This window comes from Delphinapterus leucas, chromosome 8 (assembly GCF_059928025.1).
Source record: "Delphinapterus leucas isolate spDelLeu-1000000601 "Yukka" chromosome 8, BTC_Dleu_Yukka2, whole genome shotgun sequence".
Classification (NCBI taxonomy): Eukaryota; Metazoa; Chordata; class Mammalia; order Artiodactyla; family Monodontidae; genus Delphinapterus; species Delphinapterus leucas.
The window spans coordinates 3,036,136-3,052,606 of record NC_143136.1 but is presented as its reverse complement, the minus strand read 5'-3'; the positions used below and the strand labels follow the sequence as shown (position 1 = coordinate 3,052,606).

Genomic DNA, 16,471 nt, shown 5'->3' with positions numbered 1-16,471 from the left:
AGGCAGCAGGGGAAAGAAAAATCCAGGGACTGCAGTGTGGTGGGGTGGTAGGACTAGGCCCCAGACACCCACCTGTGCCCCCAGCCACCTGAAGATGGATCTGGCAGCCCTTCAGGTGACTGTTTCACTTCAGCTCCCCGCCGAGGGACCTCCGTAGGTAGGACAAGTTTGGTGAGTGGCTTGATGGTTCCCAAAGTCACCTCACTGACCTCTGTAAGTACCTGGGAACCCCTTCTGCTGATTCTCACCTGGCCGTCTCTTTGCTTTTCTGTGAGCAGGGCCCGGGGACTTCCCCAGCCCTGCGCTGTTCACCCAGGTATGAACCCACTCCTTTCCTTCAATCACCCTGTGTCGTCCTCAGTCTCCCCCACAAGCCAGAAAGCTTAGTTCTCTTCCTCCCATCCTCCCCTGCCTGGTCAGAGACCTGACTACCCTTCCCCCTCTACTCCTAGTGGAGGGACTGACAGAGTGGGGGAGGGGCTTGAGTAGTGAACCCCAAGAGAGCCGATAGCTGGCCTGTAACTTTACTTTTCTTCACCATTTAGACATCACCCCAGGGAAGGAGATCCCACCCCCACCCCAAGAAACTACAATTAAGCTTCTACTACTCTGAGGAGCTCAGATATGGAAAAATAAACTCAGTGATATTTCTTGTACTCTGATTGATACCCCTCCCGTTATTGATTACATTGTTTGAATAAGCTCTCCCTGAAAGGCAGTTTGTATTGGAACAGGATGATCAGGGCTCTGGGGAAGGCCTCTGGGAGAAGACTAGTAATCTTTTCCTGATTGGATGGGGAACTGAATGTGGGAGGTGGAGGAAGAATGATAAAGGCAAATGGTGCAAGCAAAAAATGAAAGGCAACTAGGAACTCCGGGAAAAACAAAAAGCTGCTGAAGAAAAGAAGTGTAATCTTAGTGCTTACTTGGCCCAGTAGCCAATTCTTTCACAGTCAGAATGATGTAACACTGTTCATAGGGTTTCAACATTTTAGAGTCAATCTATAGAAAAGGCAAGGAAGGCTTAATTATGGTTACAGGATATAAAATTGCTTTGTAAAAACAAAAGGACTGATGACAGTTGTCAGGAGAAGGGAGGAGGCTGAAGCATGGGCTAGGGACCTCATAACCCTTGTCTTACATGGGGTGGGGGGATTGAGGAACGCTGTCTAGAGTTAAGGAAGGAGAAATTAAGTACTGGGATATGCCTCAGTCTGACCAAGTACCCTTGGGGAAGAAAGTATAGGAATAGAGCAGGGAGTGTGAGGCAGCAAAATCCTTCTTGGTTAGACTGGAAGTTGCCCAAGGCCTCATCTTCGAAGTCAGCCTCTATTTCCTTTAGTGCGCCCATTGGCTGGCTGGCTTGGCCTTTTCCTCCCAGAAGCCTGGCTACTCCGTCTCAGGACCACCACACCCTTTCTTTCTCCTTTGCATGGCCTCGTCTAGCAGGCACGCTTCCTGCCATTTGTCCCTTGGACTGATCCCCCTTTCAAAGGTTGCCTGAGCACAGACTTCCTGAGCATTTGGGCTCTTTGATCCCCTCATATCCAAAAACAGAGGCCAACAGAGGCTGTGCAGGGCTGCAGTGGCCACAGGGGGACCAGTTAGCAGCAGGGGTGGCGAGCCATAAATCCCCAGGGAACAAAGACAGTGGCCAGCCTACGGATGTCCAGGCCCCTTGTGGGCAATCAGCCCAGAGGCTTGGAGAAGCTCCTTTTGGTTTAGAAATAAGGGGAGCACATGCCCTTGGGGATATATGGTAGATAAAAATGCAGTTAAGAGCCCCCAAAGGCACTCAGACGTTCAGTGAAACAGCCATATCTGGCCACTTAGTGGGTTTGCAGAGGCCTCCATGCTCACTGGGAGGACTTTGCCTCCCCAGCCCCCAAGCACCACTTGGATTTAGGCAGCCAGGACAGGAAGCGGCGTCGAGCCCTCTCTCCTGCTCAGGGAGCTTCTGGAAGGCTGGGCACCAGGGCTGGATCCATTCATCTCCCTGCTCCGACACCACAATACGGTCCTGGTGTGAAAAGTGGGGTGGGGGGGGAGCAGGCCTCCACTGTTTGACCAGGCCCTGCACGACTTCATCGCTGTGGAAGGAAGGACTGGGGGGTGGGGTGGGAGGAGGCTGCCACGCTGCCTGTATCACCTCTGATGGAGACGCGAGGTCCTTTAGACCACTCTGCTTTCAGCCCCATGGCCAGCACACAGGCAGCCAGCCCAGATGAGACAGACTATCCTGGAGGGGGCAGGAAGAGAATGGAGCAGGTGCCTGGGGTCACCGCAGAGTGGACAGGGGCACCAGGGGCTGAGCTGAGTGGCTTACTCCCCATCTGTGAGTGAAAAACCATGGGGGAACGGGACTCCAGGATTAGATCTAAATCGTTGGGAGTTCACTGGGGTGGGGCTGCATGTCAGAGAGACACACAGAGACAGGAAGGGACCAGCGAGAGGCACCCTGTGCAGGGGAAGAGGTGAGGGGGGCCTTTGTGACAGAAGAGTTCCTAATCCAGAATTTCTAGGGTTCTTTTTTTTTTTTTTTTTTTTGCGATACGCGGGCCTCTCACTGTTGTGGCCTCTCCCATTGCGGAGCACAGGCTCCGGACGTGCAGGCTCAGCGGCCATGGCTCACGGGCCCAGCCGCTCCGTGGCATGTGGGATCTTCCCGGGCTGGGGCACGAACCCGTGTCCCCTGCATCGGCAGGCGGACTCTCAACCACCACGCCACCAGGGAAGCCCGGGTTCTTTTTTTTAAAAAAAGATTTTGATAATCTTTGATCTCTATTCAGGTTCCTGTTCCTCTGTGCTACATTAAAAATACACACAAATAAAAATAAAAATATACTTGCTTTATTTACCAATTTTCTAAAAGGCAAAAAATCATAAAAAGACACAAGCAGTCCAACAAACATATTGCACTGGGTGAAGAAAGTCTGGTTTGCACATAAACCAACCACTTGTCCGGCAAGGTTTAACACGTCGTTACACAGACTCTGAGAGCTTATTTACGTATCTTTTTAGGAATATATTAAAAAGAAGGCTCAGTTTAAAATCGAGAAGAAGTTTTTTATAACACCCGTGTAAGCACACATACTAACGAAAATGTAAGACCCGACGCGTGGCACCGTGTAAACAATTTCACAAAATGCTCCTGCTGTCAACTTCTCAGCACACGTCGAAGCTCCGCAGCAGTTAACAATCAATGAACAGACATAAACGCTAAGATAATGCTGCCGGTAAACACTGCTAACAGGAGGGAACGTGTTGGCAGTCTTGTGTTTAGGGAAAGTCAATGCAACTTTGGCTCCCATCTAATCCCTTAATGATCTGACTTTAGTGGCAGGAAGCAGTTTGTAGCATCTAGTCTCCACACAAATGCATAGACTACACCTTGTCTTGGGTATCTGCAGGTGATGTTGCTTTGTAAATTAAAAAAAAATAAAAAGTTAAACTTTCTGTGTTCGAGTTTATGAAAAATAGGATTGATATTCAGGCATAAAGTGGTTTGACTGTGAAAACCAACTGGATTACAAGGAGACGTCACCTGTTCTAGTAGCTGCTTCTCCAGCAAAGAACAGGGGAAGCTGCCCCCTTTTAACTTTCTACAGACGCGATGCAATTGTAAGTCAGTTGTTTCATCACTGGCAGCTTCTCATTCACCCTAGGGACCAATGTAACATTTTTGCAGACAATCTTTGGGATAGACGATGCAATACGAGGTTTTGCAAAAAGTTGGGCCGTCTGGTCTCACTTTTCGCCAAGTGTCCCATTCATCTGAAAGTGCCAGTGGACATCACCACAGAGACCGGAAATCGCACCAATGAGGTCAGGTTCATGAAAAGAATTAGGGGTCCGTGTCCCAGCCCAGGTGTGGTGAGAGCGGTTAGATCACGGCACCCTGGAAAACACAGATGCAGCCACCAGCTAAGTCAGGAGAAAGCACTGGCTCAGCTGGGCCAGAGCTGATGTCTCGGAAGTGCCAATCAAAGAATAAATACGGGTGGGTCCCAAGTGTGGCGATCAAAGCCTGGTTTGCAGAGGGAAGTCACAATAAGGGGATGACCGACAATGTGTTTTTATCTACATATTGGCTATCCCGGTCTGAAAAGGATACGAGAATGATGTCAAAATATACACAAGGGCCTGTGTATTTCTGAGGATGTATATTTCTATGATGGAGTTGGTCACACAAACCACTAGGCATCTTTAGTCCAGAGCGAGCATTTCAACTTCGTTCACCCCAAACTTAAGCTACATCAGGTGAAATGTTTGCTGCTACCACACTTGAAGCTGAAGCTGCTGGTCTGCCAAACTACGCTTCACGCCATTTAATGCAAAACATTTTGAAAGAAAATTAGCAGAGGCTGTGATCTCCACTTGGTATGTTTTAAAAACATCTAATCTGACTAAATAATTTAGATAAAAAGCAGCCCCCCAGAGAGGACATATTTTGATCTGATCCAAACACACCCTGGGGAAGCTCTGAAAGGACGGCCCCTCAGCGCGGAGTCACCTGTGGCATCCTAGCTGTTGGTCACAGCCCGGTGCGATGCCTCGGGACCGCCCACGGGGAGCCAGCAGACACTGGTGCTCTGGCTGAGGACGCTCAGCCGCTTCCCCGACACAAGGAGGGAAGCAGTCCTTCTCAAGTTAAACAATGATGAAAATCTCCTCCCCTGTCCCCGAAAACTCCATATTTATATTTTAAATACAAAAAGCTATTTCTTCCCAAACTTCTCCTACCCGCCACGGTTTTAAATCACCCCTTCAGAAAACGATGGGTTTTTTCTAGAACAAAAAAAGCCATGTAAGTATATCCGTCCATTTCATTAGAAACACAGGTGAAGACCCTCCCTCTCCTCAGATGACCATCTAATGTACGCCACTGGCTGTCCCGCTGTGGGGGGTTACGTCTGCCCTTCGTTTCTGTGACTCAGGGAGGGTCCGTTTTCCTCTTCTGTGGTGTTGGTTGTTCCGCTGAGTCCCAGAGTAGGGGTAGCTTCCTCATACCACATGCAAACGTTGTCTTTTCCCTTGTTTTCACAGCAAACACATTCCTTAAAAGAAAAAATGTAAATCAGTAAAAAAATGAGATCTTTGGTATGAAAAAGTAGTTCAAGCTGAGAGAGGTGCAGGTGATCAGGAGTCAGCCGTGAGGCTGCTGGAGGGTGAGCAGGTGCCACTGGGCATGGGACCCCTGCCTGCTCTCCAAGGAGCCAGAGCTCTTCCCAAGAGGTCCCTGCTCCCAGCTCCCCAGGCCCCTCCCTTGTCTGCGAGGTGGCTGTGCATAGCGAGGGGACAGCATCAACCAGAGGCTCTAGTGCCAGCTCCTCCTCTTTCTGCCTGTGGGACCTGGAGTTGCTACCGACCTTCTCTAACCTCAGTTTTCTAATCTGTAGAATGGGATAGCAACAACGTACTGTCTCATTTGTTCATTTCCCATCTGTTAAGCACCTGTCGTGTTCCAGGCACGTTCTAAGCACTGGGAGTCAGCAGTGAACAAAGAGGAAAATCTGTGTCCCAGTGGAGGTGATCTCCTAGTAGCCGAATGAGAAATGCTCCACAGTGTATTAAAAGATGGGAAATGCGGGGCTGACGTGGAATAAGGCATGTGAGGACGTCTGTAATTTTACTGATGTTCCACTGAGAGAGTGACTGTAGTGGTTTTAAAATACGCCCACAAATTCTTTGACACCCCTTCCTCAGAAGGTGGAGGCCTGGACTCGGTGACCTGCCACTAACAAAGAGGAGGTGATGCAGGTGACATGTGGGTTGTAACAGGTACTGCAGCCCCTCGGTTCTCTCTGGGGAGGCCGGGATCATGTCATGAGGACACATAAGCAGCCCGATGCACAGATCCACACAGCAAGGAACTGAGGCCTCCTGCCAACAGCCAGCACCAATGTGCAGGGACGCGAGGGAGCCTCCTTGGAAGGGGATCTTCCAGCCACCATCCTGTCTTCAGATGGCATGAGCCCCGGCCAATATCTCACCTTCGCCCTCAGGAGAGACCCTGAGCCAGAACCACCCAGCTAAGTTGCTCTTAAATTCCCAACCCAAAGAAACAGTGGGAGATGATAAATGATTATTATTTTAAGCTCCTAAGCTTTGGGGTTATTTGCTAGGTAGTATTAGATAAATAACACAGCAGCATGTGAAAAAAAGACTTGAAGGAAGCTGGAGTGAGCCATGTGTCTGTCTGAGGAAAGAGGAGTCCAAGCAGAGGGAAGGGCAGGTGCAAAGGCCCTGAGGCAGAAGCCTGCTCGATGAGTTCAGGGAACTGGAGAGGAGGGAGTGAGGGGAGATGGGAGCTGTGGGGAGCGGGTGTCATATTTTAACAGCTTCGCAGCAATTTATTCTGATTGAGAAGCGGCACCGCTGGAAGGGCTCGGAGCTGAGGGGTGACGTGATCTCACTGTAGGGGACAAGGGGGAACAGAGTGCAGCGGGGGGGATACTGTGACAATCAGGTGAAGCAGCACTGTGGCGTGGACCAGGGTGGTGATGCTGGAAGTGATGGGAAGGGGCTGGTTTCCAGCCACCTTGAAGGTCAAGCCAGTAGGACCTGCTAGTGGACTGGATGGGGCACGACAGAAAGAGAGTCCAGAGGGCTGTGGACCGAGCAAGAGGGGTGATGGAGTCACCCTTGAGTGGGTGGGAAGACAGTGGGTGGGCTGGCTCTCTCTGAGCATAACCAGGACAGCAGATGAAGTTCGACAGAGGTGGACGCTAGGGAGTCTCGGCACGAAGACACTACTTTCGGTCAGGAGGAGAGAGCTGACAGCGCCAGAGGGAGTGTAGAGAGAAGAGGAAGGTGCAAACGCTGAGCCTGGGCGAATCCACACTGATGGGTACAAGAGCGAGGGGCCAAGGGGCCGGGGCCAAGGGAGGGGTGCTCTCAGAGGAGGGGCCGGCCGTCGCTGAATGCCGCGAGTGGGTCGGTTAGGGTGAGGACGGAGACGTCAGTGGATTCAGCTGCTGGACCTGGAGGCCTTGACGAGAGCAGCCTCCCCGGCAGTGCTGGTATGGGGGTGCTCTGAGGGGAGCGGGGAAGAGGAGCTGGGGTACAGAGACACCTCTGGGACCCTCGGGAAGGAACAGAGACAGGAGGGGCAGCCTGGCGAGAGTGGGAGGGAGGGTGGGGACCTGCTGTCTCCCTGTTACTTAATGGTCTACGTGGATGTTGAGGGTTTATGACAGAGGAAGTGTGTGTGTGGGTGTTTTCACTGGAAACAGAATTGAAAGAAAAAAAATTCAGATTTCAGCATGTGATTGAGACTAGATATTTACGAGACCTTTTTGGAAACAGTGTTGAAAAGCCATTGGAAGAAAGTTCTTTGAAGGAAACCTAACAGTGTGGTGGTATTTTTTTTTTTAATGAACTTTTTTTTTTTTTTTTTTCCGGCACACGGGCCTCTCACTGCTGTGGCCTCTCCCGTTGCGGAGCACAGGCTCCGGACGCGCAGGCTCAGCGGCCGTGGATCACGGGCCCAGCCGCTCCGCGGCATGTGGGATCTTCCCGGACCGGGGCACGAACCCGCGTCCCCTGCATCGGCAGGCGGACTCTCAACCACCGGGCCACCAGGGAAGCCCTTTAATGAACCTTTAATCTTAGAAGTTTTAAATGTACAGAACAGTTGCAAAGACAGCACAGAGCATTCTCATCACAGTGCCTTTTAACGCAAAGTCAGAAAACCCGCTCCAGAGCTCACCGCCACGTCGAAGGCCGCGGGCAGGCCGCCCGATCGCATCCACGGGTGGACGTCCTGCAGCTCCTGCCTCTGCCTGTCTGTGAACCTGGGCTGGAGCCTCTGCAGCACCTTCAGCTTCTCCCTGTCCTCCTGCAGGACCGTTTCTAAATTTCTTCATGAAATATTTAGAAATAGGGAAGCTTTAGAACGTCTCAAGGGCTTTGTTTTTTAAAGAATATACTCGCTTTCTACCAACACTTCCAGTGTTAATCATGTAATTTTAGATGATTTTGTTTAAATTTCCTTTCCATTTAAAATAAATTACCCTACTTAAGGTAACGTCATCTCCCTAGTAGATAGTCTGTAGTTTTTCTATGAAGATGATACACCGAGTTCTGATTTTCATTTCACTTTAGCGCAGCCATGGGAGCCGGGTATCTGCAGACACTTGGTTCTGTGCCCGGGAGGTTCTCACCAGCGAGGTGGTAGGTAGACAAGCCCTCCCCTGCCACCTGCCGACACTGGCCTGCCTCGCAGCAGTCCTGGAGACAGAGCCCTGGGCTCCCCTGGCCCAGAGGCCTGGCTGTTCTGAGCCTCAGGGTTAATCTGTCCTTCCTCCCCCCCATGTCCCTCCACTGAGGGGGCACTGCACAGGGGCATGGACCCTGATAGGTTCCAGGTTCCTTGGAGTGGTCAGAGCTGAGGCACAGACCCAGGTCCCTACAGAGCAGCCAGCAGCCTTGGGCTGGTCACCCACCTTGACTCTTGGTTTCTGCATCTCTAAGACACACACACACACACACACACACACACACACAAACACACACACACACACATCACTGACCACATAGGGTTGCTGGCAACAGAGCAAAAGAGACGACATTGGCACGAATGCTTTGTAAACGTCTTGTGACACCGTGGCGGGTCCCCAGAGCCCGTCATCCTGGAGGCCTGTAGCAGGTCACTCTGCGGGCTCTGTGTGGCCAGCGGCACCATCTAGAGGAGCCCTGCTTCCACCTGTGCACTCAGCTCAATCTGAGATAAGGCTCCCGAGGGAAGGCCTCTGGCCTTGGGGTTCTGGGGAAACCTGAACCCAGCCCTTCACCGTCCCGAGCCGGCGGTGAACGGTTACCGCGAAGGCATCTGGTATGCCATCATGACGCTGTCGTCCGTGTGGGCCCCGAGCAGCCAGACAGGGTCCTGGAGGACGTCCTTGAGGCGCTCACGCTCTGCCATGTCCACCTTCACTTTTGCTCTGTGGTTATTCTCCGGGGAGTCGACGCTTCCAAAACACTTGCTGGTGTGACTTGTGTTGCTGCTGCCTTTAAAAACACAAAGCATGGCAGGTCAAAACCTTGACTACTGCGCTGACCTTGCACGCTGTGCTCGTGTAAAGGAACGGCAGCATTACAGAGCTGAAGGGTTTTGTTTGGTACCTGGTGCCTGGGTTGGTGGACCTTCCCTTCTCTTTCCAATTCTCGAGTTGTCTGGGTAATTTAAAAACAGGATATCAGCTGGTACCATGGAGGTGATTCTCTCCTGGGGAGGCCCCGAGGAGTCCAGGTGGGGCTATATCTTAGAAGCCGTGCTCTTCTCTCCCAGGCTCACTGCCTCCGGACTAAGCCAGGCCACAGAGAAGCCGCCCCTGTGAGCGGCAGGCTGCTGTCGCGGAGTGCCTCCCGGCAGGCCTCCCGCAGGGAGAGGGGCCCGCTCACTTCAGGGAAGCGGGGGTCTTACAGTCTGGGGAGAGTGTGTGCTCTTCCCGTGGGGCGGTTCCAGATCACACCTGAACGATCCCGGTCGGTCCACACGCTAGCTTCTCACCAGGGGATCTAACTCAGGAAGGCGAGCCGCTGCCAGCCCTCCCGGCACACCCGGGGAGCCCCAGGGACAGTCCAAGCAGGGCCAGCTGGGGTGAGGGGCCTGCAGTGCCGCTGAGGTCAAGAGCGACGGGCAACAGAGGGAAGTGGGGCGGGCCAGGGCTGCCATCTGCACGGGTGGAGCGGGGTAGGAGGAACCCAGCTGCCTGTCTGAATGGCCGAGGGCCCCAAGGAGCTGCTCGGGGTGCAGCTGGATGCCTGCATGTCGGGGCCCTGCCCAAGTCAGCCTGCGGCTTTGGGGTGACTGGCTCCCTGGGGGCCGGAGAGTCAAGGACACCCAGGTGTATCACGTGAGAATCTTCCAAACACACCTGCCACCTCCCACCCCGCCCCGACTCCCAGGCGCTCCCAGCACCACCTACATACCGGCCCCACTTGCAGATGCATCGCAGCCCAGCGAGCCGGAGCCCAGGGAGCAGGAGGTGGCGGAGGCCCCGCTCCTGGACGGGGCTGAGCCCATGGCTGAGCGGAGGTCCTCACGCAGCAGGGGGTGCAGCAGGCCGCTGGGCGTGCACAGGGCGTCACTGCTCTGGGCATCCTTGGGCTGGTCGCACTTTGGGAACAGGGAGGAGACACCAAGTCAGGTGTCTGGTCTGCACCAGACTCTCAGGGACACAGCAGGTGCACCCTCCTTGGACCGCTGGCCCTTCCTCCACGTGCCACATGCGCAGACCCCGTGGTTACTGGGACCACAGCGGGACTCTTGGTAGTGGGATGGATGCCATCTAATTAAATTTAGTTTGGGGAGAGTCCCACTAAAGACGGTAGCTCTTGGATCCCTGCGGGGGAAGCCTCAGGCTTGTTCCTCCGCCAAGGCGGGCAAGTGTCTCCTGCAGCACCCCAAAGCTGCTCCTCGCAGAGGCAGGGCTCTGGCTTCCCGGCTCCCGCACCCCCAGAGTGGGGACGGGCTTGGACATGAGGGGGGCTTGGCCTGGGAGCGCCCCCACCCTCCAATCCTTGGAACCCAGACTGTAGGCCCGGGAGTCAGGAGGGCAGCAGCCGTGCTGGGACAGCCACCCTGTTCCCACTTGCTCTCCCAGGAGCACGGGCAGGGGAGCCCCGTGCAGCTCCTTCCTTGGAGGGCCCACGGATCACACTGCCTCAGCGGATGCGACCACACACCGAAGCTCTCAGGACACAGAAGCATTAACTGGAACTCAAACTACAATTTCATTAACCGAGTACGAGTACATGCCAACGTCCCTCAAGACGCGGGAGGATACACACCCATGGCACTGGCTTCCAGCTCCCTCCTGGCCCTGCTCCTTCACCGTGAGCCCCTCTGCTGCCAGCTGCCCTCCAAGGCGCCTCCGTTCTGACCTTTCACCTGACAGTGCTCTATCCTCGAAGCATTCACTGAAAACCTGGAGGCCCATGACGATGAGTCACGAAATCACCTGTGGCTATTTGGAGCCTGCATCCGCCATCAGACAACCAAACTCCCTTTTCCCCTTCAGATCCCAAGACAATAAAAACTGGTCTACTCTGATAGGGTCTTTTACCCGGAAAATGTTATTTCCTAGCACACGTGTTTATGTCGGAATTGAAATGGTCTGGTAGTAACCTCAGCGCGGGGACCACCTGAGGTCAGGATGTTCGTGACCCGCCCAAGGCGGCTGCGTTCACCACCTGCCTTCGTTAGACAAAGGGCATCAGGAGATCCTTACGGTTGGCGGTGCCTCGGGCCGCCGGTCCCAGGATGAGCCAAGCTGGCAGTCGGGCCCCGCTCGCACGGTCTCTGTGGGCCCCGTGGGCCCTGCGGCCGCAGAGCCGCCCTCGGGGGCCTCCTCCAGCTGCAACAGGCTGAGCTGCAGGGGCGAGCTCCCGCGGGACTGGAAGAGCAGCGGTGAGGTCCTGCCTGCGGACCCCGCGGCTGAGGGCAGGGCGGCCTGGGCGGCCACGCGCGACACGGGCAGCCCGCGCTCTGCCAGGGCACACGTGTGCGGGTGTTTGGGGGATGAGGTCCGACCAGGGAACTCGGGCTGCGAGGCAGGAATCACCTCGGACGGCAAGTTCGGCTGGCCGGGGAAGAAAGCTGGGGGCAGGCTCGGGGTCACCGGAGAGAAGGGGCAGCTGGGTAAGACCAAGGCCACGACCAGGGGCAAGGGGCCGGCAGACGGTGGGAGCTGGACCGCGAACTCGCGCTGGGTGTCCACGGGCAGCGCGAGGCCGGCGTGGGGAGTTCCGGGTGCCGCTGCCACGGTCCCTGGAGCTGGCACTATCCCTGGGGCTGGAAACATGGGCAGGGAGTAAGCGGGCACCAGGGTGGGGAAGGGCATCGCGGGGCAGCTGGACTGGGATGTGTCCGACGGTGACCAGGCGGTGGCATTCAGGCCCACCAGCGGCAGCCGCTGGGGCGGGGGCCCCCCGGACCCAGGGCTCCCCAAGGAGTCTCGAGGCTTGACCCGTTTGGACTTAAGTTTTCTGTTCTTCCCCGTTTTTTTCCAAGATGAATCTATTCCAGAGGTATTTCTTAGTCCGGGAGCAGCTAAAATAATGGGAAAACAAGAGTTAAAATGTAAAAATTATGTTATGTTTCCTGTTACATCAATTTTCAGAGATTTGTAGGACCTCAGAAACCTGAAGGCACCTCCCAGTTCAACAGTCAGTCCCACCCTCCCCATCGCCAGCCTGGGGATCACGGGGCCACCACCCGGTCTTCCCGGATCCGCAGGAAAGTGAGAAAAATCAGGGCAAAACGTTAGGTTTTCATAAAACTAGATTCAATCCATTTAAAGGACCACCCTTTGTTGCGAGATCACATTCCTTGCTTTCTTCTCATATTAAAATGCCGTTTCTTTCATGAAGTAATAGTGATAAGTGGCATCAAGAAGGTTTTATTTGTCCAGAACAGTAAGAAAGCTGGAAGTCGACGCTATTCCCCAAGGGCGGTTTGTGACACCTTAGAGGCAGAACCGCTGGTCTCATCTAACCTTATCTGTCAGTGTTACGAGCTTCATCGCTGCTGTTCCTAAAAAGAGATGTTTCCTGCTTAGAAAGCTTGTGATTCCAGCCCAGTGAAGGCAAAGGGCCGAAGGAACGCTCGCCCTTGGAACCAAGGTCTTCCTCTCTGACGATGAGTGCCGCTGAGAGGGCCTTTCTCAGGAGGCTGGAGGGGCTCCACCCAGTGACATAAGGGACCCTGGGCATGTCTCCCCCCCACCTCCCCTGGGCACCGGCCGGCGCTGGGAGTACTGTGGGCTCGGGGGTCATGCCGAGCCGGGGGTGGGGTGGGGAGGGTGGGGTGGGCAATGGAACGGGTCCCAGGAACCTCAGCTTCTCCTCTCCTGTCACAGAGGGTAACTCCGGGCTCCTGCAGCAGGTGTGCGAGGACATCCCCTGCCGGCTGTGCCACACGCTAAAGGCAAATGGGCCAGCCCAAAGCAGACTGCTAAGCGGGTGGAGGTTTTGCCATTCAGCCTCTCTGCCTGGTGTTCTTCCTACAGGAAATCTGCCCCCTACTGGGACCCGGAGCTATAGCACTGGGCTCCTGGGATGCCACACCAGGGTCTGGGCGGGGCTGCTGTGGACAGCTGTGCAGTCTGTGCACTGCACAAAATGCGTGGCCAAGGGGGCAAGAGGGGGCTGGAATTCTACGGTGGTGTGGGCACCGTTTCCTGATTTCCACAGAGGTTCCCGATGTGCTGGCAGTAACCCTGGGTCTGGGGATAAACTCCTTAAGGAGTGTGTCAGCCTCTCACTTCTGGGACATCTGTTTTGGTGTGTCTGCCCAGAGACCAGGGGGAGTTGGGTCCTCATGGTGTGTGTCCCCTGGGCTCACTAGCTCTCAGCTCTGATCCCTGTGTCATGGCCTGGGAGCCCAGGGAAGAGGCGGCATCTCTGATCAGCTTGGCCTTGTCAGTGGCGCCTGGGAAGGTGGCTGGGGGTTGGGAGCCAGGCTCCTGGACCAGAAAAGGGGCAGGGAAGCTTGTCTGTTCCACTTCATCCCTTGCCCGTTGACCACCTGATGGCTCTCAGCCTAAAGGGCAGCTTCACGCACCCCTGGGCTCTGTCAGGCTTGGAGTCAGCAGCCTGGCCCTGAGGCCAATCCGCCAGGAACGTACGTGCTCTGGGGAGACGGGTGCCATTCCCTCCTACGGTGTCGTCTGGGGCTAACCTCCTCCCTCAGGGGCTTGACACCAAACGCCCCGTCAGTGCCATGCTCCTTCTCTGGGCGGTGCATTAGCCCAGCTGGTCCTCTGAGGGTCCTGTCTGGGTGGGAAGGTGGGGTAGGGTCTCTTGCCCCTCAAAGTCACCCAGGCAAGAAATGTCTGGCATGGCAGCACTGCAACTGCCCGCCCTGCATTCCACAGGGGGCTGGGCTGGGACTGTCACCACTATTTACAGCACTGCTCCCTTGGGAACACAAAGTGACATCCTTGAGAACATCACCGGTCAAGTTCCAACAGCTTCTTACAAACCCACGTGTCCCAAACTGGGGACGTTTCGCCTTCTGAAAGCAGCGCTAGACTCAGTAGCATTAAGAATAAAGTTAAAAAAGAAATCCGCTTTTAGCTCAGGCATTACCACTTACCTCTTTCACTCGACTGCCCCTTGCGTCTGTCTTGTGAGTAGTAATGGCAGCGAGACTGGAAGACACTGAGCTTTCTTATTTCTCTGAACTTTAGCAGGAAACTCTGCTCCTCCCTCTGGGTGTGGGCGGCCAGCACTTCCTTGGTGAGGCCCAGCTTCCGGAAGGGCCCCTGCTCCTGACCGAGGCCGCAGGGCAGCACGGAGCCCGCCAGGCAATCCAGAGACTCGGGCCCACTGGCAGCATCTCCCACCGTCTCTGTAACAGAAGACGCACAGCTCTCATCTGCAAGGGCCCTTCTATTTTAAAACGGCTGAAAAAACGCATACTGCACCTACGAAGAATAGAAATCATTCGCATGGAAGATTCCTTCACGATGCCCACAGCATGGGGATAAGATTCCTTCACGACGCCCACAGCATGCCCACAACATGATGTATTTGTTTAGCTTTCTGAGAAAGTTAATGACGAAAGGGGTAGGAAGCCCCATTACCCAGGGGCTCCGGGATCAGTCCTCTAAATTGGGGCACCTCGGGGGGTTTTCAGCCTCTGACGCTGAAGACACTCCAGGCTGTCTTGTGCTTTCAGAGCAAGAGGCTAAGGCTGGCGCACGGCCTCATCCTGGCTCAGGATCACGGGCTTGACAGTGTGGCCAGTGGAACTGCGGGTGCAGACAGGATGGGGCGGGTGGGACCACAGACCGTCCTGGAAGGGGTTGGACATTGACTCTCTGATGTGTACTTCTGCCCTCATCACGCCCCCCTTCCAAGCAAAGAATGAATTCAGGATTCGTTTTACTCGTGGTATCTGAAGAACAGCTCAGCGTGACGCCCTTGGTTGTCCTGCTATTACGACCCGCACTGGCTCCTGTCCTCACGTGGGGAGGGCAAGGCTTGTAATCCCATCCAAGGAAGCAGGATGCTGGGCAGGGGCTCGTCCCCAGGCTTCTCTCGGCACCAACGAAAGGGGAGTCCTGGGACCCCTGCTCGGTCCTGGGAGGCCCCTCCGTATCGACACCTGAGCAGACACCTGTCACAGGTGGAGCCAGAGAGCAGCGGGGGCAGGACAGGTGTGGCCGCCCCCGCCGGGCATTGCACGGATTTCCTGCACCCCTGTTACTGGGCTGTGTAGCTACCTCCACACTTGGATAAACTTAAAGAGAATCTGAGGACGGCAGTCAAAACTTCTCATCTCTATCGTTCAAGTCCGATTTCTCCTGACATCACCCAAGGAGCAGCAAGCGTACCGAGCTCAGGCTGTGGCTTCTTGTCGCCCACGTGAACGATGGTGCTGCTGTAGCTGCACTGGCTGGTGAGGGACACCACGCTCTGTGCCTTGCTGGGCAGCGTCAGCGAGGTCAAGTGCGTGCTGACGTCCGTGTGGCTGTTCACCTTGAAGGGTGATGCGGTCTCTTTATAAGGGAAAATGGAAGCAAGACACAAAAATGCGATAAAAATGAACTGTCGGGATAAGCTGCGTGGAGGCCTAGGTGGTGCCCCAGTACTGGGGGCAGGGGCGGGGGGCAGCTGCAAGTCTGCACACGTCCTGGCAGGTGACACTGTGTCCTCAGGTGTTTATTCACGGGGGATGGCGGAGAGGAGGAGATTCTGAAATGGGAATGCCGCCGCCCTGACCTCCTGAGTCCTTTGGGAGGAGGGAGGCGGCAGGCAGCAGGTGACCGTGGAGCCCTGGGTCAGGGCCTCTGCCGTGGGCCTGTGGGGAGGGCCGCCCAGCAGTCAGGAGCCCGTCTGCTGAGTGCAGGCAGGCAGGTGGCGCTCCCTCCCTGCGGGCTGGGCCAGACTCCACCAGGGCACGGCTGTCCGGTCGCCTGGGCCTCCGTCTACAGTGGAAGACCCTACTTCTGGTCCTGGTGGCGGCCGCCAGCAACGCCCTCATGTTTGAAGGGCCTGAGGTCTCATCTGACTCGTGGGGTCACTGACCCTCAGAGGCCAGGCCTCCTCTGAGATGCCCAAGAATGACAGCCCGAGAGGCCCCGGCCTCCAGGAGCCCCGCAGGATCCTGCCCTCAAAGTCCAGGACCACCTTTATCTCCAGCTCATAAGAAGTTCTGAGCTACTCTGGTCATGTAAAAAATAGCCTATACCCTAATACCGTGTCCCTGAAGCCGCTCAGAATCCACCTGGAAAAAGGGGCTCCAGGACCTCAAATGACGCCTGATCCCACCAGAGAGGGTCTAAGTTATCCCGCAGTTAACAGCTTAAACGAACCAGGTACCTGCGGCATGTGGCCCGGGGCCGGCGGTGGCCTTGCGCTTGTCGCTGGCCTTCGGCGTGGGGAGGTGTGCCGGGAACTCACACTTCCTCTTCAGGGTGGTGGCCTGGCTGCAGCTCTCCAGGTACCTGTGGGAGGG

At 55.3% G+C, this 16,471-nt stretch overlaps 1 protein-coding gene across 2 annotated transcripts in view; it reads right to left on the bottom strand.

Annotated features, from left to right (window-relative positions):
* Positions 1 to 2,528: 2,528 nt before the first annotated feature.
* PER2 (period circadian regulator 2) overlaps positions 2,529 to 16,471 on the bottom strand; it is a 42,321-nt gene continuing 28,378 nt past the window's right edge. Inside the window, exons 16-24 of one of the 2 annotated variants that reach the window (XM_089916120.1) lie at positions 16,336 to 16,460; positions 15,348 to 15,512; positions 14,105 to 14,359; positions 11,238 to 12,058; positions 9,937 to 10,123; positions 9,127 to 9,177; positions 8,823 to 9,012; positions 7,712 to 7,862; positions 2,529 to 5,057 (exon numbers count right to left, since the gene is read on the bottom strand). In XM_089916120.1, coding sequence (XP_089772246.1) covers positions 4,908 to 5,057; positions 7,712 to 7,862; positions 8,823 to 9,012; positions 9,127 to 9,177; positions 9,937 to 10,123; positions 11,238 to 12,058; positions 14,105 to 14,359; positions 15,348 to 15,512; positions 16,336 to 16,460 — 2,095 coding nt within the window. In that variant the 3' untranslated portion in view covers positions 2,529 to 4,907. The remainder of the gene's footprint in view (positions 5,058 to 7,711; positions 7,863 to 8,822; positions 9,013 to 9,126; positions 9,178 to 9,936; positions 10,124 to 11,237; positions 12,059 to 14,104; positions 14,360 to 15,347; positions 15,513 to 16,335; positions 16,461 to 16,471) is intronic. The other variant, XM_089916121.1, reaches the window with a different exon arrangement.